General features: G+C 60.4%; 4 protein-coding genes across 9 annotated transcripts; 1 reads left to right on the top strand and 3 right to left on the bottom strand.

Annotated features, from left to right (window-relative positions):
• The first annotated feature begins 4,200 nt into the window (after nucleotides 1-4,200).
• On the top strand, nucleotides 4,201-9,581 carry NDUFV1 (NADH:ubiquinone oxidoreductase core subunit V1). Its single transcript, XM_046645008.1, has 10 exons — nucleotides 4,201-4,468; nucleotides 5,553-5,635; nucleotides 5,709-5,879; nucleotides 6,628-6,811; nucleotides 7,419-7,608; nucleotides 8,010-8,222; nucleotides 8,407-8,573; nucleotides 8,879-8,960; nucleotides 9,176-9,321; nucleotides 9,424-9,581. Exons 1-10 carry the CDS (start codon nucleotides 4,397-4,399, stop codon nucleotides 9,508-9,510), a joined length of 1,395 nt encoding a protein of 464 aa, XP_046500964.1. The 5' UTR covers nucleotides 4,201-4,396; the 3' UTR covers nucleotides 9,511-9,581.
• A 339-nt stretch (nucleotides 9,582-9,920) lies between these two features.
• LOC124229221 (double C2-like domain-containing protein gamma) lies at nucleotides 9,921-14,803 on the bottom strand. Of its 6 annotated transcripts, XM_046644326.1 has the most exons (13): nucleotides 13,861-14,018; nucleotides 13,547-13,754; nucleotides 13,339-13,381; nucleotides 13,134-13,213; nucleotides 12,986-13,057; nucleotides 12,661-12,770; nucleotides 12,447-12,582; nucleotides 12,262-12,315; nucleotides 11,094-11,170; nucleotides 10,762-10,944; nucleotides 10,603-10,684; nucleotides 10,321-10,417; nucleotides 9,921-10,243 (listed from the first exon to the last, which is right to left on the bottom strand). In XM_046644326.1, the coding sequence occupies exons 2-13, from the start codon at nucleotides 13,586-13,588 to the stop codon at nucleotides 10,113-10,115; spliced, it is 1,107 nt and encodes a 368-aa protein (XP_046500282.1). In that variant the 5' UTR covers nucleotides 13,589-13,754; nucleotides 13,861-14,018; the 3' UTR covers nucleotides 9,921-10,112. The 6 variants fall into 6 exon arrangements, 5 of the variants coding, with proteins under 5 accessions (XP_046500282.1, XP_046500279.1, XP_046500278.1 ...); XM_046644323.1 differs by lacking the exon at nucleotides 13,861-14,018 and adding an exon at nucleotides 14,685-14,803 and having other exon boundaries at nucleotides 13,339-13,754; XM_046644322.1 differs by having other exon boundaries at nucleotides 13,339-13,754.
• Nucleotides 14,804-15,843: 1,040 nt separating this feature from the next.
• On the bottom strand, nucleotides 15,844-17,675 carry NUDT8 (nudix hydrolase 8). The gene is made up of 4 exons (XM_046644281.1): nucleotides 17,406-17,675; nucleotides 16,636-16,768; nucleotides 16,254-16,331; nucleotides 15,844-16,161 (listed from the first exon to the last, which is right to left on the bottom strand). Exons 1-4 carry the CDS (start codon nucleotides 17,597-17,599, stop codon nucleotides 15,934-15,936), a joined length of 633 nt encoding a protein of 210 aa, XP_046500237.1. The 5' UTR covers nucleotides 17,600-17,675; the 3' UTR covers nucleotides 15,844-15,933.
• A 1,162-nt stretch (nucleotides 17,676-18,837) lies between these two features.
• TBX10 (T-box transcription factor 10) lies at nucleotides 18,838-23,775 on the bottom strand. The gene is made up of 7 exons (XM_046644507.1): nucleotides 22,362-23,775; nucleotides 22,182-22,283; nucleotides 21,573-21,744; nucleotides 20,223-20,378; nucleotides 19,869-19,936; nucleotides 19,572-19,654; nucleotides 18,838-19,160 (listed from the first exon to the last, which is right to left on the bottom strand). Exons 1-7 carry the CDS (start codon nucleotides 22,787-22,789, stop codon nucleotides 18,874-18,876), a joined length of 1,296 nt encoding a protein of 431 aa, XP_046500463.1. The 5' UTR covers nucleotides 22,790-23,775; the 3' UTR covers nucleotides 18,838-18,873.
• Between the last annotated feature and the right edge of the window lie 2,657 nt (nucleotides 23,776-26,432).

Below are 26,432 nucleotides of genomic sequence, written 5' to 3'. Positions count from 1 at the left end.
CTCAAAAAAAAAAAAAAAAAAAAGTAAGGGGAACTACTAAAAATAGAAATAAAATGTATAATTCTAAATGTTTAGTGAAGGACCTAAAAGATCTGAAAAAATGAGGAGTGACATCATTCCTGGGGTGGGAAGATTCAGTATTGTAAAGATGTGGGTCTTTTCCAAATTCATCTGTAATTCAGTGCACTGAGTGAACACTCTTTGGGCATTACTGTGTGTGTGGCACTGCTCTGTTACTTTTCTCAACAACCCTGACAGATGCTCCTTTCGGGTATGTGTTATCCTAATTTCCCACTAGAGGAAACTGAGGCACCGGTCATAAGATCATCGAGGTAATAAGTGATGGAAGCAGGATTTTGAATCCAGTTGCTTCACCTTGAAGCTTTGGTATTACCTGTAGATATGCATGTTTCTAAATCTATTTGTGTCAACACAAATCTCAAAAACACAGAGCTGAATGAAAAAAAGGCAAGCTGAGGGTCAGGACCGGTGGCACAGTGGTTAAGTCTGCACGCTTTGCTTCAGGTGGCCTGGGGTTCATGGGTTCGGATCCCAGGCGCAGACCTAGCGCTGCCCGTCAAGCTGTGCTGTGGCAGCATGCCACATAAAATAGAGGAAGATTGGCACAGATGTTAGCTCAGCGACAATCTTCCTCAAGCAAAAAGAAGATTGGCAAAGATGTTAGCTCAGGGTGAATCTTCCTCACAAAAGAAAAAAAAAAAAAAAGGCAAGCTGAAGAATCGTGTTACAGCAAGAAACCATTACCACAAATAAAAAGCACCAAACGCTCGTATTTTTCTGTGGGTAAGCACATGTACAAGTAAAGGTGTTTAAAAAAAGGATTGGAAGATAATAGCGGATTCAATAGCATTTGGCTCTGGGGCAGAGGCACTTTAGATTTTCTGTTAAGGTCTAAATTTTTAAGGATCCATCTATTCGTATGCTACTGTGAAATGTTTTTGAATCACCTAGAAAACAGAGTGGAAACCAAAAAGCAAAAATGACAATGGAGATTAAGTCGGTGCAGTGAAAACATGTTACTACTTTCTTGTTGCTTTTTTGTGTCTCTTACATCTCTAGCAAAGGAAAAACACTGATATTGTTTTCATTTTCCAAATATAAAATTAGGTTCCCATAGTGAGTAAGCACCTCCCTTGAGAAGCTCTGTGCTGGGGGGTCCGGGAAGAGAGAAGATCCCATCATGCTGTAGTCACACTGGACCTGTGGCAATAGTTACTCAAGCTTCCTGGGGAGGCGACATCCCAGGGGCTCCTCAGGAGGAGGAAGATGAGTTGTCCCAGGCAAACCCTGGGTGGTGTGGTGCGGAGGATCAGAATTGCCCACCCCAAAATGTGTCTCTTTGCCTTGATTATTAATTACGGACAAAAGACTCTGAAAGAAACTTTCGCCTTCCCCCTAACCACCTAAAAGAATTTAAGACAGAAGGCCTGTTCCAGGAAGGAGCTGATACCATGAGCTCACTATAGCATAATACAAACTGGGTCTGGTAGACAGGAGGATCCTTGCTGAGCCCATTTTTATCAAAGTTCTCAGTCTCTCTCTCCCTTTCTTTCTGTCTCTCCTCACATTGTCTATAGATGGCCCAGCAAACATTGGTTTAGCAAACATTTGCTTTTCCATCTCCATGGAAATTGCCTTTCTCCCCTTCGAAGCCTTAAACCACCGCCCCCAACATCCTCCTTTGTCTTTAGCTGAAGATGGTATTTAAGGCAGTGGCTTCAGCCGTTTGGATGAGTTACTCAGTATTCCTGGGTTTCTCCCGTGTATACATGTTATTAAACTGGTTTGATTTTCCCCTGTTATTCTGTTTCATGTCAATTTAACTCTTAGACAAGCCGGAAGGACCTAGAGGGTAGAGGAATGGTTCTCCCTCCACTTCAGTGGGCAGAGCCGTCTGTGCAGGACCTTGAGTGCCAGGTCAGGGGGCTCCGGCTTTGTCCTGAGGACTCTAGGGAACCACAAAGGGTCTTATGCAGGGGAGGGGGTAAAATAGATCTGAGCTTTACAACAATCCCACTTGTTCCACGTGCAAAGAAAGGACTGGAGGGGCCAAGAATCAGGCTGGGAGACCTCAAGGAGGCTTTGCAAACTTCCAGGTGAAAGCTGACAGATCGTGGGCCTGGGGTGGGGCCTGAGGGCACAGGAACAGGAACTGTTCAAAAAAGGCCGGGTTGGCAGGACTCAATGGATGTGGGGACAGCGAGGCTTCTGGCCTGGAGGCTGGAGGGGGAGGCAGGTGCAGACGGTGGCGCAGAATGGGACAGGTGCGGAGGGAGAGGTGAGAGCCAGGGCCTGCGACACCTTGGAGGAGCGCTTCCTGGGAGGTGACACTGAGGAGCCTGGCAAGTAGGTGCTCCAGAGGGGTGGGGACTGAGCGGGGGATGCAGAAGACGTCAGGCCGAGTTCTGGCAGCTGTGCCATCCTGGGCAGGCCACTCAGCGTTGCTCAATACACTCTGTCCTCTTCTGAAAACAGGGGCTCATCACTCCCACGCCCTGGGTTGTGGGAAGATTAAGGGGATAACACATGGCAAGTGCCTGGCACAGAGCCTGGGCTGGATGAACAGGAGGTCCTGCTCCTCACTCTCCGTTTCCCATCACGCCACGCCCAGCCTTCTCCCATCCACAGTATCCCCAGGCTGCCTGCTCCCCACAGCCTGGTGTTCCCTTGACCTAGTTAGGGAGGGAAGAGTTAGGAATCTACCCTCTGGCTCCATCCTGCCCCACTTCTCCTGCCCCAGAAGGAGAGATCCGTGGACTCAGGTCTGAGCCCCGGATTAGCTGTGTAATCTCCAGCTCTGTCTGGGCAATCTCTTTCCCTGCCCAGGAGAGGGGCCTGAGGCTGGGAGCCAGGACTGCTAGGCCCTGGGCCTGGTACTGCCCTACCCATCTGTGAGACCTCAGACAAGGTGCCAATGCTCTTGGCACCTCTTTTGGGAACACCACTGACATCCCGCAATGACTGTCACATGTATGTCAGTCGTTCTGTGGGTCTGCTGTGTGCGGGGCACTCTGGGAAGAAAGAAAGGCCTGGGTCTGATTCCAGTTCCACCACTCAGCAGCTTCATGCCCACTGACAAGAGATGAAACGCCATGGGCCTCCATTTTTTTCATGTATATAACGGAGTTAACACTATCCAGGACTGCTGCTAGGAGCATATGAGAAAATAAGGGCAAATGAGTTTTGTAAATAGCACATTTCGAGAGAGAAAAGAAATGATGGTTACAGGACAAGGGAATAGAAGAACTCGGAAGAGAAAGTCAGAAAGATACCTTATCATGGGACCAGCTCAAGGTCTCAGGGCCAAGGAGTTCCAGAGGACTGAAAAAGACAAGAGTGAATCAGGCTTCCAGGACTTCACCAGGAGCCAAAGGACAGACGGCCTCGGGTCAGGGGAGCAGCTGCACAGGGGAGACAGCCACACTAACGTCCTAAAGCCCAGAGAGGAAGCGGTCGTCGGCGGGGGGAGGGGGCGTGATGTGGCCTGGGCCTGATGATCCTGCGGGGGAGGGGCGGACTCCTTAAATGCCAGGCCAGGGCCTGCTTGTGAAGGCAGTAGGGGCCACTCCGGGATTTTGAGCAGGAGCGCCAAGTGCAGGACTCTCCTGACGGAGGCGAAGGAGGGCACGGCTTGGAGAGCTTAGCAGCACACGCAAGAGCATGTGCTATCCACTGACCATCTCCACCCCCCCTCGGCCTTACCCCCACTTAGGACTCTAGACACACCTCCTCCGGGAAGACCTCTACCAACAACCTAGCCTGCCCCTGGAGCTGCCTCTGCTCTCTCTTGCTAATGGGCAATCTTCCCGAGCCCAGGGGGCCCCGAGGTGGGGGAAATGACAGTCTGGGAGGGCTTGGACCAGGACAGAATAACTACAACACAGTCAAGGGGATCGGACTGTAACTGGCCTGATTTCTCCTCCCCCCTGCAATACACTTGTGCATACAGTAGGTACACACTAAATGCGAAACCTATAGAAAGTGGAAACACTAGAACCTTGCAGAAGGGACACGCGAAGTTTGTTTACTTGGGGTTTGAAAGGCGGGGGCTCCATAGGCGAACAGAAAGAAGCCGAGCCAGGAAGGAAAGGAGTAAGCGCTAGCCCCGCGGAGGGAGGGAGGCAAACCGAAGGTCGGCGAGACTACATCTTCCAGCAGCCTCAGTGCCAGAGAGTCCACTTCCGGCCTCTGCGCCCTCCTGGGAGGAGGCGGGGCCGAGGGCGGGGCGAGAGAGGCGCAGGGAAGCTTGGGCGCGCCGCCAGCGCCAAAGCGCGTGACGTTCTTCCTGTGCGCCGCCTAGCGTCTGAGTCGCGCCGGTTCTTGAGCATCAGAGCCGTGAAGGTGACAGCGGGAGGTGACCGGGCTGGCCCCCGCGATGCTGGCGGCACGACGGCTGCTCGGCGGGTCGCTCCCCGCGCGGGTGTCTGTGCGTTTCAGCAGCGACACGGTGAGGCCCGGCTCAGGCTAGGGGTGTTGGCGGGCCGGGGCTCGCTGCTGCGCCTCTGCGCGCGCCGTCCTTCGGTCGGTAGTGCCTACTGGAGCGCCCGCCTCATCTCCCCAGCCCGGCGGGAAGGTGGTCGCTCCGGCCTGGGAGTAGAAGAGGAACGAGTCCCGACGGGAAGCTGACGCCCCCCCAGCCCTCCGGCTCCTTGGCTTCCCTTAATTTAACAGCCCCGCTGCCGAACGGGGAGTTTTGCAGGTGGCAAAGCGTCCTTGTCTCATTCCTCCCGTGCCACAGCTTTGTAGTGCCTGAGGGAGTCGTTGCCCCATTTTACAGATGCACAAAACAGCTTTGGAGAGAGATGTGCACCGCCTGACTGACTCCCCGTCCAGCGCTCTGCTCCCTGCAGTGGCTTTTAAGTGGATGGGAGCCTGGAACCAGGTCCCCTTAGCCCTCTCCTGGGGCGCTGGCCACTGGGTCATGTGGAATTCCGGGCTCCACCTCTCCTCATCAGTTTTATCCCAAGTTGCTCTCCCTCCATCACCTTTGTGTCCCAGCCCCAGTGAGGCGTTTCTTTCCCATCAGTAAATGTATTTTGCCTCCAGCAGAGTTAGCAATATAAGGCCCTGGCCTAACCAGATTTTGGTCCAGCAGGACAGCCAGACAGATAAATGGCCATGACATCTCTCTGAGTTCAGGGAGGTAGTATGGTCCTGTGGTTCAGGTGTGGGCCTTGGCCAGGGACAGACCTGAGCTCGGATTCCATCTGCTGCTTTTGGCTGCACGCCCTTCCATAAGTTCATTTTGCTCTGAGCCTCAGTTTCCTCCACTGTAAAATGGGGGAAATCATCCCCGTTTCAGGGTTATGAGGTTTTGGATGTAAAATGCTTAGCCTAGTGCCTGCTAACCAGGAAGTGCTTACTAAGTGGCGGTGATACCTGTGCTGATATGAAAGGTTCTGAGGTTTAGGCCTGTCCTGTCTCCCTAGCCCAGCCCCTTCTAATCGGGGGACCCAAGAGTCTTTAGCTTCTGGCCTGGCCCTTCATGGCTTCAGAGCTTTGTTGGGCCTTCTGACCCTCTGTGTCCCCAGACAGCACCCAAGAAAACCTCATTTGGCTCGCTGAAGGATGAAGACCGCATCTTCACCAACCTGTATGGCCGCCATGACTGGAGGTGAGACTGTGCCCTTAGCCTGATGGCTCCTGGGGCAGGGCCGCCCCTTCACTGCCTTCCCCACTCTGTCCAGGCTGAAAGGTGCCCAGAGCCGAGGTGACTGGTACAAGACAAAGGAGATCCTGTTGAAGGGGCCTGACTGGATCCTGGGTGAGGTCAAGACGTCGGGCCTGCGGGGCCGTGGAGGCGCTGGCTTCCCCACTGGCCTCAAGTGGAGCTTCATGAATAAGCCCTCCGATGGCAGGTGTGTATAGGGAGGCAGAGATGGGGTTGCAGGAGAGCCTTTGGGGTGGCTGGAGCTTGCCTCGGCCTTTGCTCTTTCCTTGGAAACTAAGAGTGAAGGAAGTGGTAAGATGTTACCAGAGCTTAAGTAGATGGGACTCACTTCTCTCTGGTCTTCCTCAGGAGAGATTTGAGGGGTAGCAGAATCAACACAAGATTTTGACTCAGGCAGACTTAAGTCATTCCTAGCTTTGCTTTCTACTAATCATACCTTTGGGCAGTCTGCTGACCTTTTTGAACCTCAGTTCTTTTGGGGTTTTTTTTGTACATGGATATAATATTGTGCAGGAATTAAAGAGAGAATGTTTGTACAGCTTTTGGCCTGCACATTGGTTGGCACATAGAAAGCAAATGATAAACGTTAGCTACTTTGCCTCCTTTTGGCCCCAGAGATGTGGCGGAGGTTCAGGAAGGCTCTTTGAGAGCAAGAGCAGAGTCTGGGCTCTCGGGAAAGCGCAAGGAGAGACGTTTGGACTGAGCAGAACAAAGACCTTTCCTGTGGTCATAGCCACGCAAAGATGGAATAGGCAGTGAGCTCTCTGTCATTGGTGGTGAGCAAGCAGAGCCCCTGGGAACATGTTGGGAGGTCAGAGAGAGATTGGCTGTCAGAGGAGACATCTTTGAGGCTTCCCTGGGTGGAGTGGGGCGGCATGTGGTTGAAGGGCCAGCCCTGGTGGCCCCGTAGCCTGACTGACTTGCTGGCCCCACAGGCCCAAGTATCTGGTGGTGAACGCGGATGAGGGGGAGCCGGGCACCTGCAAGGACCGGGAGATCATGCGCCACGATCCCCACAAGCTGGTGGAAGGCTGCCTGGTTGGGGGTCGGGCCATGGGCGCCCGTGCCGCCTACATCTACATCCGCGGGGAGTTCTACAATGAGGCCTCCAATCTGCAGGTGGGCAGGGGAGGCACGTCAACAGGGGGTGGTACTCGGTGTGCACTACACACCCGCTTACCCGCATCGCGGTTCTGGCATTTGAGCACCTGATCTGTCTGGGGTCAGACTGGGAGAATGGTGACCCCTCCTGCATGTGTGGTGAACAAGATGTGGCCCCCAGAGCCTCCTTCTCTGGGCTCCTCCTGGCTACTCCAGAGCCTCAGCTTGGGAGGCCTTCCAGGACTCCAGGGTTCCTGGGCGGGATTGCGCCAGGGAACTCACACTCGGGCATTTTTCTTGCAAAAGGGTCAAGAGGTCATTTTAGGAGTTCTCAGCTCGGTGACGCCTGCAGCAATTGGTTCGGGGCCAGAGTCTCACACCTTTCCAGTAGGCTCCTCAGCAACAGCAATGAGGAGTATGGGAATAGCACCTGGCACATAGGAGCATTATGTATAAGTGTTATTATTATTACGTGTATTTAAAAAATCTATAGGGTCTTTTCTTCTACTATAGAAACAGTATTTGGGGCCATCCTGGTGATGGGCTCACTGAGGCTAGACCTCTCCCTCCAAAACGCAGTGTCCCTGGGCTCTCAGGATGGTGCCCTCATCCCCCTGTCCCACAGGTGGCCATCCGAGAGGCTTACGAGGCTGGTCTCATTGGCAAGAACGCCTGCGGCTCCGGCTATGATTTTGATGTGTTCGTGGTGCGCGGGGCCGGGGCCTACATCTGCGGAGAGGAGACGGCGCTCATCGAGTCCATTGAGGGCAAGCAGGGCAAGCCCCGCCTGAAGCCACCCTTCCCTGCAGACGTGGGTGAGTCCTGGCCTGATGCTGACCCTTGTCCTGTGGAGTCCGGGATCTGGCTTCAGGTCCCCATTGGTTGTTCTTAGGGAATTTCTGAGTTCCTTCTGGACTGGGGGCCAGATACAGAGAGTGGGGCGGTAACAACAGAGAGACTCCACCAGTGCCATCCAGCCTCTGCGCCAACCTCAGACACCCAGGTTCCCTCCAGGAGCTAGAGGCAGGGTGGTGCACAAGGCAGTGCAGCTCCTGCTGGAGTTTGGGGTCCACTGGGCGGTGAGAATGATAAAGAGGTGAAAGGGGGTCTCTGCTACAGGAGCGAGACCCTGGGACGACCCCACTCCCGGGAAAACTGCCCCAACCTGTCCCCACCCCTTGGCTGCCACTAGTCTCTTGTCTCATTTCCCCCACAGGAGTGTTTGGCTGCCCCACAACTGTGGCCAATGTGGAGACAGTGGCTGTGTCCCCCACCATTTGCCGCCGCGGGGGTGCCTGGTTTGCCAGCTTTGGCCGCGAGCGCAACTCGGGCACCAAACTGTTCAACATCTCTGGCCACGTCAACCACCCTTGCACTGTGGAGGAGGAGATGTCTGTGCCGCTGAAGGAACTGATTGAAAAGCATGCCGGTGAGGCCTGGGGCCAGCCGGGTGGGGGACGGGGCAGCGTGTCCTTGAAGAAAGCCAGGAGTGGGAGGGCCTCAGGAGCCGGGGCTGGGGTGGGCACTGACAGAGGTCGTGGGCTCAGGACTAGGCAGGTGTGCCAGCCCCAGCCCTGACCATCCGTCCTTTTGGGGACTGATTGGGGCCCCAGGAGGTGTCACCGGTGGCTGGGACAACCTCCTTGCTGTGATCCCTGGCGGCTCGTCCACCCCACTGATCCCCAAGTCCGTGTGTGAGACAGTGCTGATGGATTTCGATGCGCTGGTGCAGGCACAGAGCGGCCTCGGCACGGCTGCCGTGATCGTCATGGACCGCTCGGTAAGGGCTGGGACACACCCCCGCCCGGGCCCTGCCTTATGCCAGCCTGGTTAGCACCCCTTCCTGGGCTTCTGAGAACTCCTGCCAGCTCTCGGGTCCCAGTTCCTGCAGCCTGAGTTACAGTGAGGTGGGAGAGGAGGGGAGCAAGGCTGCACTCGGGGGGAATGCCCGTGGGGTCTGGGCCGTGCAGGACCCCAGGGAGGATGGTGGAGGTGGCCAGGATGCCACTGGAATCAGGAGGGTGTGCTGCTGGGGGGCTGAGGCTCAGGCCTTGGGGGGCTGGTTACTGTCCCTTGTTACCCCAGACAGATATTGTGAAAGCCATCGCCCGCCTCATTGAGTTCTACAAGCACGAGAGCTGTGGCCAGTGCACCCCATGCCGCGAGGGTGAGCACCCTGGGCCGGGGGGTGGCTTTCTCTGTGACTCACCCTGGGCCCAGGTCGGACACAGGACAAAGGACCCTGGATAAATAGCTACTGCCTCCCAGCCTGCCATGGCTTCTCTTAGCCCACCCCGCATGGGGCAGGCACCCCTCAAGTGCTGCCCTCCACACCCTGCCTGGGGGAGACCATCAGGCCCTGTCTTGCCACCATGGCTGCAGGTGTGGACTGGATGAACAAGGTGATGGCCCGCTTTGTGAGGGGGGACGCCCGGCCAGCCGAGATCGACTCCCTCTGGGAGATCAGCAAGCAGATAGAGGGCCACACCATTTGTGCCCTGGGCGACGGGGCCGCCTGGCCCGTGCAGGTACTCGCTGCCCTGCTGTGTGCCGCTTGGGTGGGGGCGCTGGGAGCCCAGGGCGTTGGGGGATTTTCAGACCCCGCTTCACACAGTGCTTCCCACCCCCAGGGCCTGATCCGTCACTTCCGGCCGGAACTCGAGGAGCGGATGCATCGGTTTGCCCAGCAGCACCAGGCCAGGCAAGCTGCCTCTTGAGCCCGCCACCCTGGGCTGGCATCTGTCTGTCCAAGAGTTGGACAATAAAGCAAATGCTGCCTGCTCTTCCATTGCAGCTTCTCTGTGGCCTTGTCCTCACCCTGCCACCCGCAGCCACAACTCGGGGAGGCCTGTTTGCCAGACAGAGCTGGGGACTTGGAGGGATAGGTCAGCTCAAGGTCATGTTGTGAATCTGCACCGCGGCCTCCTGTGGGCCAGCCTGTCCTAGACCATCCCGAGCAGCCATCCCTCAGTGCAGGAAGCAGGGGCAGGCAAGCTGGCTTTCCCTGGTGCGGTGAGGGGAAAGCTGTGGCCTAGGGTCCAGGCCTGAGGTCCTGGAGAGTGGAGCAAGGAGAACGGGGCGCAGTCTTCCCTGCAAGGCGAGGGGCTGGACAGCACAGGCTCTCTGGTCTGGTTCAGATGAGAGGTTTATTCTTGATTCATGCTCCGACAGTGGGGTGAATTTGAAGGAAGGGAAGGGAGGAAACAATCTGACTAGGGACTGGCACGGTGGGTGAGGCAGCCCCAGGTCCTCCCAGCTCCGTGGAGATGTCCGTGGGTCAGTTTGAGTGAGGGGCGGTGAGCAGAGCTGGGCACCCCTGCTAGTCGCTGAGCTGGAAGGGTGCACCGTCGAGCGGGTGCCACAGCTCCAGCCGGCGGTCACTGTGGCCCAGGCACTCACTCCAGTGCTGCTGGCCCTCGCCACTGGCCCGGCTACTCAGCTGCACCCCGCCTGGGTTGGGAGATGGGTCAGGAGCCATGTGGGAGCCCACTGGGCCCCCACCCCAGCTCCCCTGCATTCCCACTCACCGATGAAGTCGTCCGCCGTGCCCAGGTCGTAGTCCCACACAGACACCAGCAGCGTCTTCTGGGCCAGCTCCTCCCTTGGGCCTGCGTAGAAGAATTCCTGTGGGGGGGCCGGGGGCACAAAGGTAGGAAGGAGGTGGCCTCGGGTTCTTCAGAGCTTCAGAAACAGGCTCAGGCAGGTGAGTGGCTCAGGTTAACTGGGACCTGCACTTTCTGCCTGAGCCAGGACGCTGACCTCTGCCACCCCCGAGTGGCCAGGACGGCCTCCAGCTGGTGCTGTCCTACCTCATTGAACTCGGGGTTCAGGGTCTTCCTCCGAACGCTGGTCTTGTATTTAGATTTTTTGCCCACGTTTGGATGCAGGAAACTGATTGGGGAGGATGGGGTTGGGTTAGATGTGGCTCTGGAGAGGTGAGCCCCCTCTGCCCACCTGTCTGCACTCACAGGCGGACGAAGGGGTCCGAGTAGCCGTTGGCATCCATGGGGGCAAGGTGGGCACAGCGCAGCACGCCCACCAGCAGGCCACCCCGCTGAGAGCTGTAGCACAGTGACAGCAGGATGCGCCCACGTTCCTCCCCGGCCACCTCTGCCTCCACCTCCTCCTGCAGGGGTAGGTGGGGGTCAGGCCTGGTGTGGCCCAAAGCCCCCCACCCAGGCGTGTCAGCCCGGATGGAAGAACTCAGACTAGCTGCAAAGAAATCAGGGGTCAACGATTTCATTTCATGATTCAATTTCCAAAATCAGTCATTGGCCTAGTGCCCTGGAAGAGAACTTACAGGTCAGCTGTACCCTCCAGCGCCTGAGAAGGGGAGGGGCTTGCCCAGGCCACGTGACTGGTCAGTTCAGTGCATCTTTGTCATGGAGGGGAAGGGATGCGATGTCTCTTGAGTGCCACAAATGTGCCATGAGCTTCCTAAGTGGCCTCGCACTGAGTGCCTACAACCACCCTCCGGCAAGGCAAGCCCCCGTGACAGAAGCAGCTCCAAGAGGCCGTGCTCTCCCCAGGGACGTGTGGGTCTCTTCAGCTACAAAACCACCCTGTCACCCCCTGTCCCCCAGGGACCAGATTCTGAATGTCCTCTGCCATGCTTGGTCCTGGTGCTTCCGAAAGGATTCAGAGGACGCCTGGGAAGAACGTGCTGCTCCCACACTTAATGGAGGATGGGATTCGGTTGGCAGGGAGCCCAGCCCCCTCGCTCGCAGCCAGTTCTCAGTGAGGGAGGGCCCCGTGAGTGACCGCTGTGCACCCTGGTGCTGCGGCATCTGGGGTCTGGACAGGAAGTGGGTGTCGCAGGGTGCCGGCCCCACCTCGCTGGAACTTGCCTGGCCTTGGCTAACTGGCAGCTGCACCAACTTGTGGCTCCACCAGGGGGCAGGGCAGCAGCACTGGCCCTTCTGTCCAAGAGGAGCCACCACGTTGCGGATGCCACGTCCCTGCTGGGCCCCAGGCATTCTGGCCAGGTCTCTGGTCTCCCCTGGGGCCCCCTGTAGTCACCTTCGCTGCCTCCTGACAAGGGCCTGGCTAGGGCTACCTGCCCCTGGGGCTGACCTAGCAGCCAGGGAGCCCCACCCCTGTGCGTTGTCTCCTGGACCTTGACCTGCCCTCCCAGGTGGGGCCACAGACAAACGCCCGCAGTTTCTGCCTCTGCCTCACGGTGGCTTGCACCTCTGCCCACTGAGGGCTTTGCTGTCCCAGGGCTCCACAGCAAGTCTGGGCTGCCCTGGCAGGGGAGTCACCCTCTCCAACCAGCCACTGGGAACTGGCTGTTCCCCAGGGCTATGAGTGCTCACAAGACCTATGAGGGAAATGGCCGCCGTTTCTCCAAGCCCACATGGGCCTGAACCCCTACCCAGCCCACCCTTGTCCCTGCCTAACCCACTCCAGCCTGGACCACCCCAGGCCTGCCCACCTCCATCCCTGCTGGGTCCCACTGTCCTACCCACCTCCTCATACAAGGACATGCCACGGGCCGTGTCCAGGCTCTTGGGCCTCTTGGTCTGAAAAAACAGAGAGCCCAGTCACCCTGGTTGGACATTGCCTAGGCCCCCTCCCTGCCCCTCCCCTCTCCAGCTCCCCCTTCATATGGTACCCGGCCCCCAGAGTCCCACCCCGGCGCCGCCCCACTCACCAGCCTCCGCTTCTCCAGGCACACATCGAAGCTGCGGGCTCGGTTGGGCACCAGCTTCCTCAGGGGCACCCGGAGCTCCCCCAGGGGAGGTGCCCGCCGCCGTCGCCGCAGCCGGGGGTCCTCACACACGCACAGCCTGGTGGCCACGCACGTCAGACCTGGCCAGGCAAGCCCCCCTCCACCCTGCCCTCTGGAGGCCCAGCCCGATGCTCACCGCAGGGTCTTGCGCCCGGCATCCTGGCGGGTGAAGCCGTGATAGGTGAGTGTCTCCTCCCAGACAGGGTCCCTGGTGCCCCGAACCGTGCGTGTCCGCAGCTGGCTGGCCTGGGGGCCAGGCAGGTGGGTCAGGGCCTCCTCGGGCCCCTGGGACCCACGCTGACCCGCCTCCCTGATAGGGTCCCCACTTTCACATCCCAGCAATGGGGAGCTCCATGCCTGACGTCTGGGCCTTGATGGGGAGGAGCAGGGCAGGGCCAGGTGGGTGCTCCAGGCTGGTGTGTGGCCCGGGGACAGCGGCAGGGGCTGGGGCTCGCCCTCACCTTGCTGGTCCCCGGAAGGAGGTTGGCTTTGACGTAGGTGTCCACAGAGCCTGAGGCCGGTGGCTTGAGGCCCTGAGAACAGACAGTGGATGTGCGGCAGGCCTGTGGCCCAGGCCCATGGGCCAGGGACCTCTGTCCCCATCCTCACCTTGGCACGATGAGCCGTGCAGTGCAGGGCGCTGTTGTCCGCATCAAAAAGCAGCGTGAACTCGAGGGTGCCCAGGGCAGCTAAGGGCAGGTGGCAGGCAGGGTCAGCTCCTCCCTCGCCCCCCATGACACCATGCCTCCTGCCCTGCCCTCCCTGGTGGTTGGGCTGGGCCCAGGTGTCCCCCTTGTCTCCCGCCGCTACTCACTGCTGTCGTCTGAGTCTCCCTCTGGCTCTGGATCGGGCTGTGGCTGAGGTGCAGAGCAGAGGGCGGGGGTCACTGCAGGGCGCGGGCCTGGGGCGCGCAGGGTGGGCCCCGCGAAGGGGTAGAAGTGCGGGAAGAAGTCAGAGATGAGGTGGATGGGCCGGATGGGACCCGGGCTCACATCGATGGCCATGTGCTCCTGCATGCTCACCCGCTGTGGCCGCCCCCTGCTCGCTGCCGCCGTGCCCGCCATGGGGGCTCAGACATGGGGACAGGGACTCAGAGAAGCCCCCGCAGAGTAGAGATGAGGGGCACGCACCAGGCCAGTGAGACAGGATGAAGGAGCACCACTGAGGGCACCGACAGCAGGCGGTGGGGTGGGGGGGGAGCGGGGGCTGGTCCTGGTTGGCAGCCGGGACCTGAGGACAGAGTGCAGGGTCAAGGTGGGTGGGTGGGGGAGAAGTAGGGGCCCCAGCCTGGAGGGGGACCCAGTGTGCTGGCGGTCAGGCCCGCTGGGCTGCTTACCCTCTGAGAGCTCCTCCAGCTGCTCTGGTTCACTGCTGGCACCAGCTATGCGCCGGCCAGAGGCAGCCGTGTGAGCAAGGCTGGGGGGGCGGGTGGGCAGGAGTGTGGGGGGGCAGGAATGGGGGGGGCTCGTAACTGAACTCCAGAGCTCAGGAGACCGCCACCTCCCTGCCCTCAACCCCGAGGCTCCCTTCCCTAGTGTGGGGGTCCAGCCTCCCTTGGCTTCCCTCCCCATTCACACACCATCAGACAGAGTTATTTTTACCACTGTCATGTGGCCCTGCTCCCAAGTGAGGAGGCTGGAGGGCCAGAGGTGACACAAGGGGTGTGAGGGGGCAATGGGAGGGGTGTGTGGGGAGGAAGCAGGAGGTGAGCCGGAAGGGGTGCAGCGGAGGGAGCATGTGGGGAGGTGTGTGAGAAGGGGAGGGGTGCCGGGGCACTTTGGGAGGTGTGGGGGAGGTGCATGGGAAGGTGAGATGGGAGCGCTTGCGTGTGGGGGGCACCTAGGAGGATGGGGGTACCTGGTAGGAGGGGGGCCCCCAGGAGGAGGGGGAGGTGTCTGGGCGGACAGGGCACACCCAGGGAGGAGGGCATCTGCAAGCTGGTCCTCTTGCAGTAGCCAGCTCAAGCTTTTTAAACACGAATCCCCTCACCCCCTCTCCCCTTCTCCTGGCTTGGAATGAGGTCCCCACCTCACTGCGGCCCCCTGCGTGGTGGGCCTCCTTCCCCCTCCACATTGCTCTTGGTTCCCTTGCACACCCATGTGCTGCTCCTTCTGCCCCACTGCCTCCTCTGCCCTTTGACCTGGCCCTGCTCCAGCTCACCTTTGGTGTCAAGGCCACTCCCTGCAGGGGAACTTGGCTGGTTTTTACCAGGTCAGCCTTCCCTTCCCTCTCTTCCCAGTGGTCCTTTGGGCCACCCTTTCTGTACTCTCAGTCCAGGAGGTTCACACTCCTCCCTAGGCCGGTGCGCCAGGCCCTGCCATCAACAAATTCCAAATCCAGCAGGCCATGTGGCAAGCCCAGGGAAGGCCATGTGACCCAAGGGAGGCAGATAAAGTGCAATTCTGGGTGAGACTGGCTGAGAAAAGTCAGCTCTGTTGTCTGTTGATGGGACGCCAGTTCCGTGCCAACCTAGAGCTGTTGCCCTCTCCTCACCTCTCATCGCTGTGGAGTAGAGAATGCTTCTGAGAGTGAGGCCAACACAGTGGGATCACAGAAAGAGAAAGAGTGCCCCTGAGCCCCTGGATCCAGCCATGCCTGAAGCTAGTTTATCTCTGGAGTTTTTGTAACCACCATTCCTCTTTTGGCAAAGTCAGCTGGGGGGTGGAGTTTTCTGTCACTCGTCCTGGCTAATACTGTTCAAGAAGTCTTCCCAGATCACCATGTCAAGGTCAGACCGCTCACCCTTTCAACTCACTCTCTCAGAACCCTGGTCTACATAGTTGATGTATAGTCCCACTGTTATCTGTGATTAATCAATGTGCAGTCACACGATTATCTGTGTGAGCTGCTCTAAGGTCTCCCCCCGACTGAACCTCCCGGCAGAGGGCAGGACAGCAACTGGCCGGTCTGCAGATGTGGTTCCAGCACTGCACCTGACACTGGTAGGAGCGAGGCCGCAGGGTCAGCAGGCATGGAGGGGGAGTAGGAGGCGTGGGCTGACACTTATCCAGCGTGGCGGCTGAGAGCTCTGGACTCAGAGCGGGCTGGGTTCAAACCCCTTCTTGGGGTGACCTCAGGCAAGGTATCGGTCCTCCAGAAGCCCGTCTCACCAGGCAGGGACAGCGCTGGCCTCACCTGATGGGGCTGTGGTGAGGGTGAAGAGAGAAATGACACCCAGTACCTGGCATACAGTAAGCATCACAGTGAGTGCCCACAGCTGAGGGTAATAGTGCGATTGGCCAGAGGCACTGCAGCCAGGAGGCCACCTGTCTGGTGGGGTCTGCCAAAGCCAGGGCCCCAGGGCAGAAGACACAGTTGCCACAGAGTGGTGTAAAGGCTCTTTATTCAATCCTGAGGTGGAGCTGGCCTGGCAGGGCGAAGGCAGGGGCTGGCTGCCGAGGGCCAGGCCTCAGCCCCTGGGCAGCACAGGGCTGGCCAGGCGGGGCTGGTAGGCGCCAGGTGCCAGCAGCTGCAGGGTGAACTCGGTGATGACAGCCGTGAGCCCCCAGACACGGTGTGGCCCATGCAGGAAGACGGGCAGCGTGTATCGGAAGCAGCCGCCCTGGCAGAAGTGGGTGTAGCCCTGATTCTGTGCCTGCAGCAGATGGGCCAGGGGCAGTGCAAACACCTCGTCCACCTGCGGGCAGGAAGCAGCGGGAGGGTGACAGAGGACTGGCCGCTGCAGCCCCCCAGCATCGGGACCCCCCGGTCCCAGCCTCCCCCGCTCACCTCCTCGCGGTTGGGCCTGAGGTTCTGGGGATCCAGTGGGCCCACGCTGGCAAGCACCGGCACCACGGGGGCCTTCCCCTGGGGCGGGAGGACAGGCAGTCAGGGAAGGCATGACCTCGGTGGGGCTGGGGAGGGCAGCCTGCGAGGAAGACCCACTGTGCCATCCGGGGGCCACCTCCACCCTGGACCTGAGCCTCCAGACCCGCTGTGAAAGGGGATAAAAGACCCCTGGCCATCCCCGAGGGGTTGTGTGGGGATGAAATAGGACTGCCAGGTAGGGGTCTGGCGTGCTCCTCCACACCCTATGCCTGCGGGAGACCCTGAGGTCCCAGCTCCTGGCTGGGTAAGGGCTGGTGGTGGCCTCAGGGCCTGGCGGGCTCACCCGGTCGTGCACTGGCTGCAGGATGCCCCATACATGCTCCTCAGGCACAGCCAGGCCCAGCTCCTCGCGGGTCTCCCTTAGGGCGGTGTGTACCACGTCCTGGTCAGCGGGGTCACACTTGCCGCCTGGGAAACTGAACAGGCACAGGGAGTGTGGTCCTTGGGGTGTCGGGGCCATGGAGGGGTGGGGGTGTTGGCTGGGGAAGAGGGCCGTGACCCCCCTAGGCAACGTCTGCCTCTGTGGGGCCTGGGGCAGGCCTCATGCCCTCCGGAGGCTCAGTTAACTTCCTGAGCAATGGGGGTAATGGGGAGAGTCCCTGGGGGTCTAGCAGGGGAGGCAAGAAGGGCCTGGGGCTCAGACCCCCAAATTCTGCCTAGGGTGGCCCCAGTGGTGCCGACGTTGACTCTAGGGTGTTCTTAATTCCCGCCGGGGGCAGGGCCAGGACGGGAAACCGGGCTCGGGAACTCGAATGTCCCTATAATCGCCGGCAGGGGGCGGGGTCCTGCCTTTTTAGAGATGGGGACACAGCTCAGAGAGATGTCCCGGCCCGAGGTGGTGCGGCACCCGGACAGGAGCACCCGGGGCTCGAGGCTCTGGGCGGAGGCGCGCCGGTCGCCGACTCCCCGCCGCAGCCCGCGGGCGGACGGGCTCTCCCCAGACCCATTCTCCAGAGGCGGAAACCGAGGCTCGGGGAGGCTAAGTGCCTTGCCCTCGGTCCCCGCGGTCTCCGGGAGCCTCCTAGAAGGGAGAGGAGCTCCCGGCCGGTGTACCTGACATCACCCTTGTGCCTCCCGGCCAGGCGGCTGGACCGCAGCGTGTAGAGCAGCGCCGGGACCCCGCGCACCGAGCACAGCGGCACGAGCACCGCGGCCGCAGCGGGCCGCGCGCGGAGCCGAGCCGTGGCCCCCTCCAGCAGCCGCCGGCAGCGCCGCTCGCCCTCCGCCGACAGGCAGTCGGGCAGCATGTCCCGCCGGACGCGGCCGGGACACCTAGGGCGCGGAACCGGGCGCGGGAAGGGGCGGGGCGGCGCGAACGATCCCCGGCCTCTCCGGCCCCGGGGCGGGGTGCGGGAGGAGTCGGCGGGAACGCCCCGTCCCGCCCCTCCAGCTTCGAAACTCACCGACGAGGGGCGGGGCCTGTAAAGGGGGCGGGACCTCCGCGGGGCGGGGGCGGGGGCCGGAAGGGGCGGGGCCCGGTAGCCGGGCTTCCGGCCGGGGGCTGAGCTGGGTGCAAGGTCGGCTGAGCGTGTCCCAGAACGCGTGCAGCAGCTGGGCTGGGTCCTGGCCTGGACGCCTTACCCCGGCCCTTGTGACTGTGGGGTTTGGGAGTCAGGGTGTCTGGCTGTTGAGGCCCCGCGTCCCTTCGCGCCCGCGTGTGTCCGTCGCCCTCCTAGGGGCCCTCACCAAGTGCTCAGGATGCGTAGAGTGGCGTTTAGGGCGCCATGGGGCGCCCCTCCAGGAGGCCGAGGGCGTCAGGGCCGCGGGGGGAGAGCCGGCCCGGCCTCCCTCCGAGCCCGTTCCCCCGGTTCCGCGGGGTGTCGCGCGCCGCCCTCCCACTCCCGGGGCCCGACTCCAGCACCTTTGCCCTGCTTTGCCTCCGCCGGAGCTCGTCTCCCTCCCCCTGCCCTGCAATCTCTGCTCTGTAGGTGTTGGTTTAAGTGTCGCTTTCTCTTCATCGCAGTCTCACATCTCTCCCCCACCCCCACTTTGGCCTCTCGTGGTTCTGCATCCCTCCGAGGACCAGACCAGACGAGCCCAGCCTTGCGCACCGCACCTAGACGGCAGGTGTCGGCCATGCCTTGCTGTGTAACTGTGAACAGGTCCCGGTGCCTCTCTGAGCCGGTTTTGGCCCTCATCCGGCCACACAGGGCAGGGCGCAGGAACCCCAGCCTCCCTCTCAGCCCTGCCACTCGGCTGCTCTCCTGAGGCCCTCCATCCCGCCCCCAAGGACAAAAGTGCTCTGACCACCCATGCCAAATCGTTTAATGTTGGGGGGGAGGGAGAGGTAAAGCATGGTTTGGAGGAGTCACCCCCAAGGCAGAAGGGGGCAGCTTGGGAGGTGGGAGGCCTGGTTCCAAGCCTGGCACGGTCTCAGCTTTGCTGTGACTCTGGACAGTAGCCTCCCTCCCTGGGGTTGGCCTCCCCTGCTTTCCTTGGGAGGGGAGGGGTCTCTGCAGAGGAGGCTGGAGGGGGTGGGATCCAGGATAAGAGGACTCTGTCCACAGGGCTCCCACCATCACTACGGGTCCTGGCCAGGCCCCAGGCACATGGTGGTGGGGGACAGAAGCCTCAGCCCAGCTGGGAGGGCCAGCCCCCCCTGATCCCTGTTAGCCTGGAGATTGGGAAGAGGGTACGGTGTTGGTCTGGCTCTTGGGTTCCTGAGGGAGCTTGAGGCTCCGGGGTACAGGCCCTGATAGGTAAGGGGCCGGTAGGTGGCCGGGGTCAGCAGAGCCTCAGGGGGCGCCAGCAGCTGATGGTGGAGCCGGGCAGGGGTCCTGGAGGTGGAGGCTGGAGCTTTGTTGGGATCTGAGGGAGGCAATGGTCTGAGTGGACCCCAGACCTCCCCTCACATCATCAGTCATCCTGACTCCTCCCATCCCAAATTGCCCACCTCTCAGCCTTTGCCCTTGCTCTCCCCTCTGCCTAGAATTCCTTCCCTACCTTCTCTCTCTGTCCAAACCCTTCAGTCTTCCAAGGCCCAGCTTGGCAACCACCTCCTCCGGGAAGCCCACCTGACACCCCCACCCCTGCTCTCAGCACCTTGTCCCTGCCTTGGGCCTCATATCGTCTTAGAAGTCTCTGCCCCCACCTCTCTGTCCACACAGGTGCCCAGTGGGCTTGCTGAAGCCCCTTCCTGGAGGCCCTGTGGCCGTCCCCTCCCTCCCCACCCACCGTGCAGGCTCTGGTCCCTCTGTGTCTGTGGGCCGGAGGGCAAACCTTTTCCCTGCTCTGTGGGGCAGGAGCTGAGGCTGCTGCAGCTCCGGGCTGGGACGCCGAGCAGGGGCCGTGGAGATAGAGTCCTGAAGCTGGGGCAAGCAGGAAGGGGGCAGGGGGTCAAGATGAAGAACCCGGGCCAAGGGTCATGGTCAGAGTCAGACAGCGGGACCCCAAGACAAGTCAGTGGGTGTGACCCTGAGACAAGGGTCAGGAGCTGAGGCCTCAGGAGCTGCCTGGGGCTGGGGGGAGGGGTTGGGGTAGGGCAGCAGGGCAGAACTGGCCAGGGCCGGACGGTACCAGGAGTCCGGGTCACTCTCCCTAAAGCCCTTGGCAAAAGGGTTGCTGGCGATTTTCAGCTGGGTGATCTGCAGAAGAGAAAGTGCAATTAGAGGTCAGCCCTGAGCTGGAGAAAGGCTATGGGGCCCAGGCTCAGCCACCCTGTCCCCTCGGGACCCCCAGTCCCTCGGCCCAGGAACCACAGAGCCCGTAGTGTGAAGGCAGGGGAATGACTGCGGGCAGATGCCCACGGAGTCCCAGGGAAGGAGGGAAGGGCAGGCGGCTGTGTGCATGTAACGGCTAAAGCCTCGGGCCTCAGTCTCCATCCCTGTGAAGTGGGCTGGCAGCTGCGTCAGGAGCTGTGGTCCGACCCACCCGGTGGTTCTGATACGCCGTCACGGCCATGAACTGGGTCTCCTCGAAGATGAAGGACTTGAAGTTCTCCTGGGCATGGCGCTCGCTGTCCTTGCGTGGGTCCACGAAGACCACGTGGAAGCGGGGCTGGTAGCGGTGCATGGAGTTGAGAATGATCTGTGGGGGGAGTGGAAGGGGGTGGACGGGGTGGGGGGGGCGGGCAGCAGCAAACCCTCACTGAGGCTGAAGCCCTTCTCCCCGGAACAGAGAGAACATGCTGGGCCTGCTGCCCCCCTTTCTTGTGATGGTGGCGCAGGGTCTGAACTTGAGAGGCTGCAGTTCTGTGTCGAAGGCCCCTTTGTGTCTGAGCATCCTTGCCGCTCCCCTGTCCCTCACACCCGCGTCCCAGCTGTCGCCTCTTCCTGCCGAACATCCCAGAATCAGACCACCTTTCCCACCCCAGCTGGCCACCATCCTCTTTCTCCTGGGGATCCTCTTCTCCTCTTTCCTCAGCTGCCTCTTGACTGGTCTCCCTGCCTCCACCTGGCCCCTCTGTTCATTCTCCACACACAACCCCCGTGAGCCATAGCGTGTCACCCCCCACTCAAAACCCTTCTGGGGCTCCCACCCCGCACAGAGTAAAAGCCAGAATCCCCTTGGCTGGCCCGGCAGACCAGCCCTGGCAGCCTCTAGGATCTCTTCTCCTCCCTCCACCCCTCCTCCATCCACTCCAGCCACACGGGAGCCTCCTTGCAGTTCCCCCAACTTGCCCAACATTCTCCAGCCTCAGGGCCTTTGCACTTGCTGTTCCCTCTGGCTGCAAGAGCTCCCCTTTCTATATGCGCAGGCTCCCTTCTCCACTTCTCTTCAAACAGCCCCTCAGCAGCTTCCTGAGCCTCTCTCCCAACAAAACAGCCCCCTTCCTGGGTTCCTTTTTCTCCTGGCATTTGTCACCCTCTGAGACACTGCATGCAGAGTCTTCTGGATCCTTACTGTCTCCCCTACCCCAAGAGGTGAGCCCCACGAGCCAGGGACCTTGTGTGTTTGACAAAGTGTCAACAGTGCTGTGTTCCTGCAGCTACAACAGGCCTGGCCCATGCTGGGCGTTTCATAAACCTTGTTCACAAGGAGGACAGTGTTTGCTGGGACAATCCCACACCCCCAGCCCACTTCCCCACCTGCCTGGACCGTCCCCTCCACTGTCCAACCCCCAGCCAGGTGAACTTGGCCCCAGCAGCAGGTGGGGGTGCTAGGCACCAAGGCCATTGGGCATCAAAGGTCCGGCCAGCCCTGGCTCCAGGCTTCATCACAATCAGACCCCAGTGTCCCCTGCCCTGACCCAACCCCTCCCCACTGTGGCCCAGGCCTCACGTGGCCGTTGTTGTCCAGCAGGTTGTTGGTCAGCTTGAGCTTGTCAAAGGACACGATCTGGCGCATCCACTGCGCGCCCTTGGCCGGCGAGTCGGGGTGGAAGTGCACGCGGCCGGGTGTGGCCGGGTCCGCTTTGCCTGCCACCAGCCAGGCCGAGCTGTGGAAGGCGTACCTGGGAAGCAGAGCGAGGTGGCAAGGGTGCCCCGTCTGCACCCCATGGAGCCAACGGCGCCTCATCCGCTGCCCCCATGGAGCCAAGGCTGACAGGGGAAGGGGCTGTCGCCGTCTCCGTGACTGCCCATGCACTGTCCCCATCTCGCACCCCAGGAACCAGAGGCTCCAAGAATGCTGTGCAGCCCTGAGTTCCCTGTGGCCGCACCTGCTGCCCTGGGCTAGCTCACTCCGCCCAGGCTAGCCCACTGCCCACTTCAGGCTCGGCTGCCTGAGCTCAGCTTCCCCCTGCCATCCAGCCTCCCGCTATTGCCCCAGGACAGGCCTCACTGGCACGGCTCCAGCTGACCCCTGCCTCTGCCCAGAGTGCAGGTAGGGGTCTGTTTTTCCATCTCAGCGCCTGAGGTCTGAGCCGCTTCCCCCTGGCCAGCCCCAAACCTGTATCTCTTGTCATCCAGAGGCACGAAGTCCATGAGCAGGGCGTAGTCAGCCAGCGTGTCCATGCCCAGGATCTTCACCTGGAAGGTGGGAAACATTCTCCTGCGGGAGGGAGGGGCTCAGCACACTTACTCGGCTCCGGCCCCCAGCCCCCACCACACACACCCCCGCTGCTCACACCTGCCGGCCTTGGTGACTATCATCTCTGTGCCCAACTGGTTGAATTCCTCCCACAGAGCCTTCATCTCCAGCTGGACCGTCACACTGGACACACAAGGGTTCTTGGGGCCCTGCCCAGTGGGCTCAGCCACAGCTGGGGCCTCTGTGGAGCCGGTGGAAGGGCCCGATGGGAACGGGGAGTCCAGCCGGTGCTCCCAGCTAGAGCTGGTCATGGGCAGGGGGTAGGTCTCTGAGGCTGCAAGTACCCCAAGGCCTGCAGAGAGGAAGGCTGGGGAGAGAGGATGGAAGCCTGGGACCCTGCTCCCCTCACAGAGCCCCACTCCACCCAGCCAGCCCTCACCCTTCAGGCTGCACCTAGGTGCCTTTTCCTCCAGGAAGCCCTCCCTGACTGCCAGGCCTGTGTTCCCACAGTCTTCCTGACTCAGCATCACCTCGTGAGGTAAATGCTCCCTGAAAGCTCCTGGAGGCTGGAGACAGGGCCTCTCTGGCTCCCAGGGAATCTTTGAGCCATCAGGGGGCCTTGTGGCCTTGAGCAAATTGTTTCACTTCCTGGAGCCTCAGTTCCCACATCCATCACAAGGGGTTCTTGATACCCGCCTCGCACGCCCAATGTGAGGATTTGTGAGGACACGCCCAGGGCCTGGCACATGGGAGGCCCTTCATAAATGACACCTCTAATGAATAATGGTTCACGTGAGGCCCTGGGGGTGGGCGTGGGGGTTGGGGGTCTTTCTCAGCTCCCTGGAGACCCCACTGCCTGGTCCCCTTAAGGAGAACTGAGCTGAGAGGAGATCTCTGAATTACTACAAACGACTTTCATCCATCTCTGACCTCGAAACCCTGCCCAAATCCTGCCTCCGGAAGCCCATCCTAACATCTTTCTTCTCTGGCCTCCTCGCTTTTTTCTTAAGATCCCATCTTTTGATCTGTAATCCTAGCACGAGCTTTGGCCCAAAGCTTTGTCACCCTCCACCCTTCTGGTTAAAAAAAAAAAAAATCCTGATTATAACGAGATACTACTTTCCATCCACGAGGATGGCTATTGCCAAGAACAAAACAAAAAACAAGACCCAAAGCAGAAAATTGCAAATGTTGGCGAGGACGTGGAGAAATCAGGACCCTTGTGCAATGTTGGTGGGAATATAAAATGGTGCAGTCGCTGGGAAACAGAATAACAGTTCCTCAAAAAATTAAAGAGAGAATTCCCATACGGTCCAGCAATTCCACTTCTAGGCACATCCCCAAAGAATTGACAGCAGGGCCTGAACAGACGAGGGCATCGGTGGCCACAGCGGCATGTTCACAACGGCCAAAGGTGGAAGCAGCCCCAGTGTCCATCAGTGTATGAACGGGTACACAAAATGTGCTCTATCCGGACAATGGGACATTATTCAGCCTGAAAAACGAAGGCAGTGCTGACACTTGCTACCACATGGATGACCCTGGAGGACATTATGCTGTGTGAAATAAGCCTGCGACAAAAGGACAAACATCACATGATTCCACTCATAGGAGGTCCCTGGAGTCGTCAAATTCATAGTGACAGACAGTGGAATGGTGGGTGCCAGGGCTGGGGGAGGGGCGTGGGGACTGACTGTTTAATGGGGACAGAGTGTCAGTTTTGCAAGATGCAAAAAGTCCCGGATGGACGGTGGTGATGGCTGCACGACAATGTGAATGTACTTAATGCCGCTGAACGGTGCGCTTAAAAATGGGTAAAATGCTAATTTGTATGCTATGTGTATTTTACCACAATTAAAAATTTAAAACTAGGAGAAAATATCCTGAAAAAGAGACTCTTAGTTTCTAGCAGTCCCCAAGGGGCCGAGGGCCTGGTAAAACCACAGGACGCCCTGGGCAGAGGTGGGATTTCGGTGCTGGCTGGCTGGATGGACGGATAGGTGGACGGGGGAGGGAGAGTCCTGGGGCCTTATAGCGTGTAATGAGCTAACAGGTGGGCAGTGCCTGGCCAGAGCTGGTGCATAGTGGGAGCCTGGTGAGAATGAGGGGCCCAGGCTCCGTGGCCCCATCCTTAACAGCCCTGAGAGAGTGTGGGAAGTGGCACCTCACTAAAGGCCCTGGGAGTTCTGCAGTCTGGGGGCGGTGGGTCCCCCTGAGGGGGATGGGTTACATCAGGTCTACCTCCCCCAGAGGGGCATGAAGGGTGGATGGACTGATGTCCCCACTCCCTGGACAGGCCCTGCCGGTAGCTCAGCTGCCCTGTGGGGCAAGTAGATCCTCCAGATAACCAATACCAGTGCCCAGGGTCCACGGCGATGGGTCCCAAGGGGAGAGGCTCATGGCTTCACAGCCTGGGGGCTTCAGGCTGGTCACTGGCTCCCAAGTCTTCTCTGAGCCCACCCCCTGCCCACTCCGGTCAATGTGCTGGCCCTCAGTGCTTTCAGGAACCCTGGGGACGGGCCCGTCCTCTGCCTGGTTCTTCTAGAAACCAGCGCCCCTCTGGGTCAGGAGCTGCCAGTGTCCCACTGGCATCAAGTCGGGTCTGACGCAGCAGGTAGAGGCTTCTCATCTAGCCCCCATCTTGATAGTCAAGGGTGAGGCCCAGAGAGCGGAGGGGACAGGCCCTAGGTCACCCATGCCTGACAAGGCTGTCACCACCCAGAAATGGCTCTGTCCCCCCGCCTGTCAGCACCCCCATATTTACACTGGGGTGGCTTCAAGCCCGTCAGCCCTGCCCTCGCAGGACCTGAGGGCTCAGCCTGGGGTGCCCCTGCCCCACCCCCTCGCCCAGGGCCTGGGTCTAGTGGGGTTTCCTTGGTCCCCATGCCCAGTCCCTACCCTGCCCCACTCACCCTGGAGCCTGAGCCCGCCCATAGGGCCGCCTCAGCTGCCTGCACTGTACCTGCCATGGGAACAGCCCGGACGTCCAGCTCCTGGAGAGGCCCCGCTCAGCAGGGGCCGGGCTGCAGCTGCCACCCGAGGGGCCCCTGCCTGCTGCGAGGGGTGGTCAGCCGCTTCTGGTCTCCTGGTCCGTCCAGCAGCACCGCTCAGCTCTCGGGCGCTCAGGGCCGTCCTTCCCTCCTAGATCGCGCAGGTCTTGGTTCTCCACCCGAGCCGGGCACCTGCTCTGCAGGTGGGACCCTGGCTTTGGGATGTGCGAGACCGCTTCTCCAAGACGCCCTCAGACTGGACTGTGTTCGGCCACTGGCTGGGCTCGTCCAGCTCCAGGGCGGTGCTGTGCGGGAGGAGGGCAGGTGGGAAGGCTCTGACGTCGCACAGCCTCCTCTCCCGCTGCCGGTCCCCCCTCCTGGCTCCCTCCCTTCCCCAGCTAGGAGCCCCCCAGCCATTCCTGATCAATGGGCTCAGGTGCCGGGGCGGGAGGCCCGTCTTGAGGATGCGCTGTGTGATCTGCAGGGGCCCAGGCCTGGCTGACTGGAGGGGCTGGGGCCGATGGGGCTGCGGGGAGGGTGGAGAGGCCACAATAGCGGGAGGAGGGCAGAGCATGGAGGGCTGAATGGCAGAGGTGGTGCCCTCTGACCAGGACCCAGACCCCCGACCTGGGGCTGCCAGTGTCCAATTACAGGAAAGTGGAAGAGGAAACTTGAGGGGGCAGCAGCCAGTGCCGGCAGGGGCGGAGCCCCGGACTAGGTGGCAGGAAGCCAGGTCCTCCTGACAGTCCCTGTGCCTCAGTTTCCCCAACTGAACTAAGTGCATAATCTCTTCTGCCTGGGACGGGCTGGCCCAACCTGGGAGCAGTAAGCTGTCCCCATCCTGGGTGACAATGCCTACATAGTCCCCGCAGGGCAGGAGACTGGCCCAGGTCAGAGACCTCTGGTGCAGGTGTCTGCTCTGCCCATGTATCTGTCTGTTTTCTCCAGCCTGACCAACGCCTTCTCCAGGCTGTCCCCGCCTGTCCGGGGCTGGGCATTCAGGGCACACACGGATCACTGGTCGGGCGGGCAGGAGGCTGGGATCCCCTGAAGCTGGTAGCTCATAGTTAAGAGTGCTGTTTGGTCATTCCATCCCTGTCATATGGCCCAGGGAGGGGCATCTGCCTAGATCTCACGTTAGCCCGTTCTGGGAGGGAGCATCTCAGGCTAGCCCCCAGGC

This window comes from Equus quagga, chromosome 17, assembly GCF_021613505.1.
Source record: "Equus quagga isolate Etosha38 chromosome 17, UCLA_HA_Equagga_1.0, whole genome shotgun sequence".
Lineage (NCBI taxonomy): Eukaryota > Metazoa > Chordata > Mammalia > Perissodactyla > Equidae > Equus > Equus quagga.
Note: the sequence above shows the minus strand (reverse complement) of the source record. Positions and strands in the feature narration are given on the sequence as shown.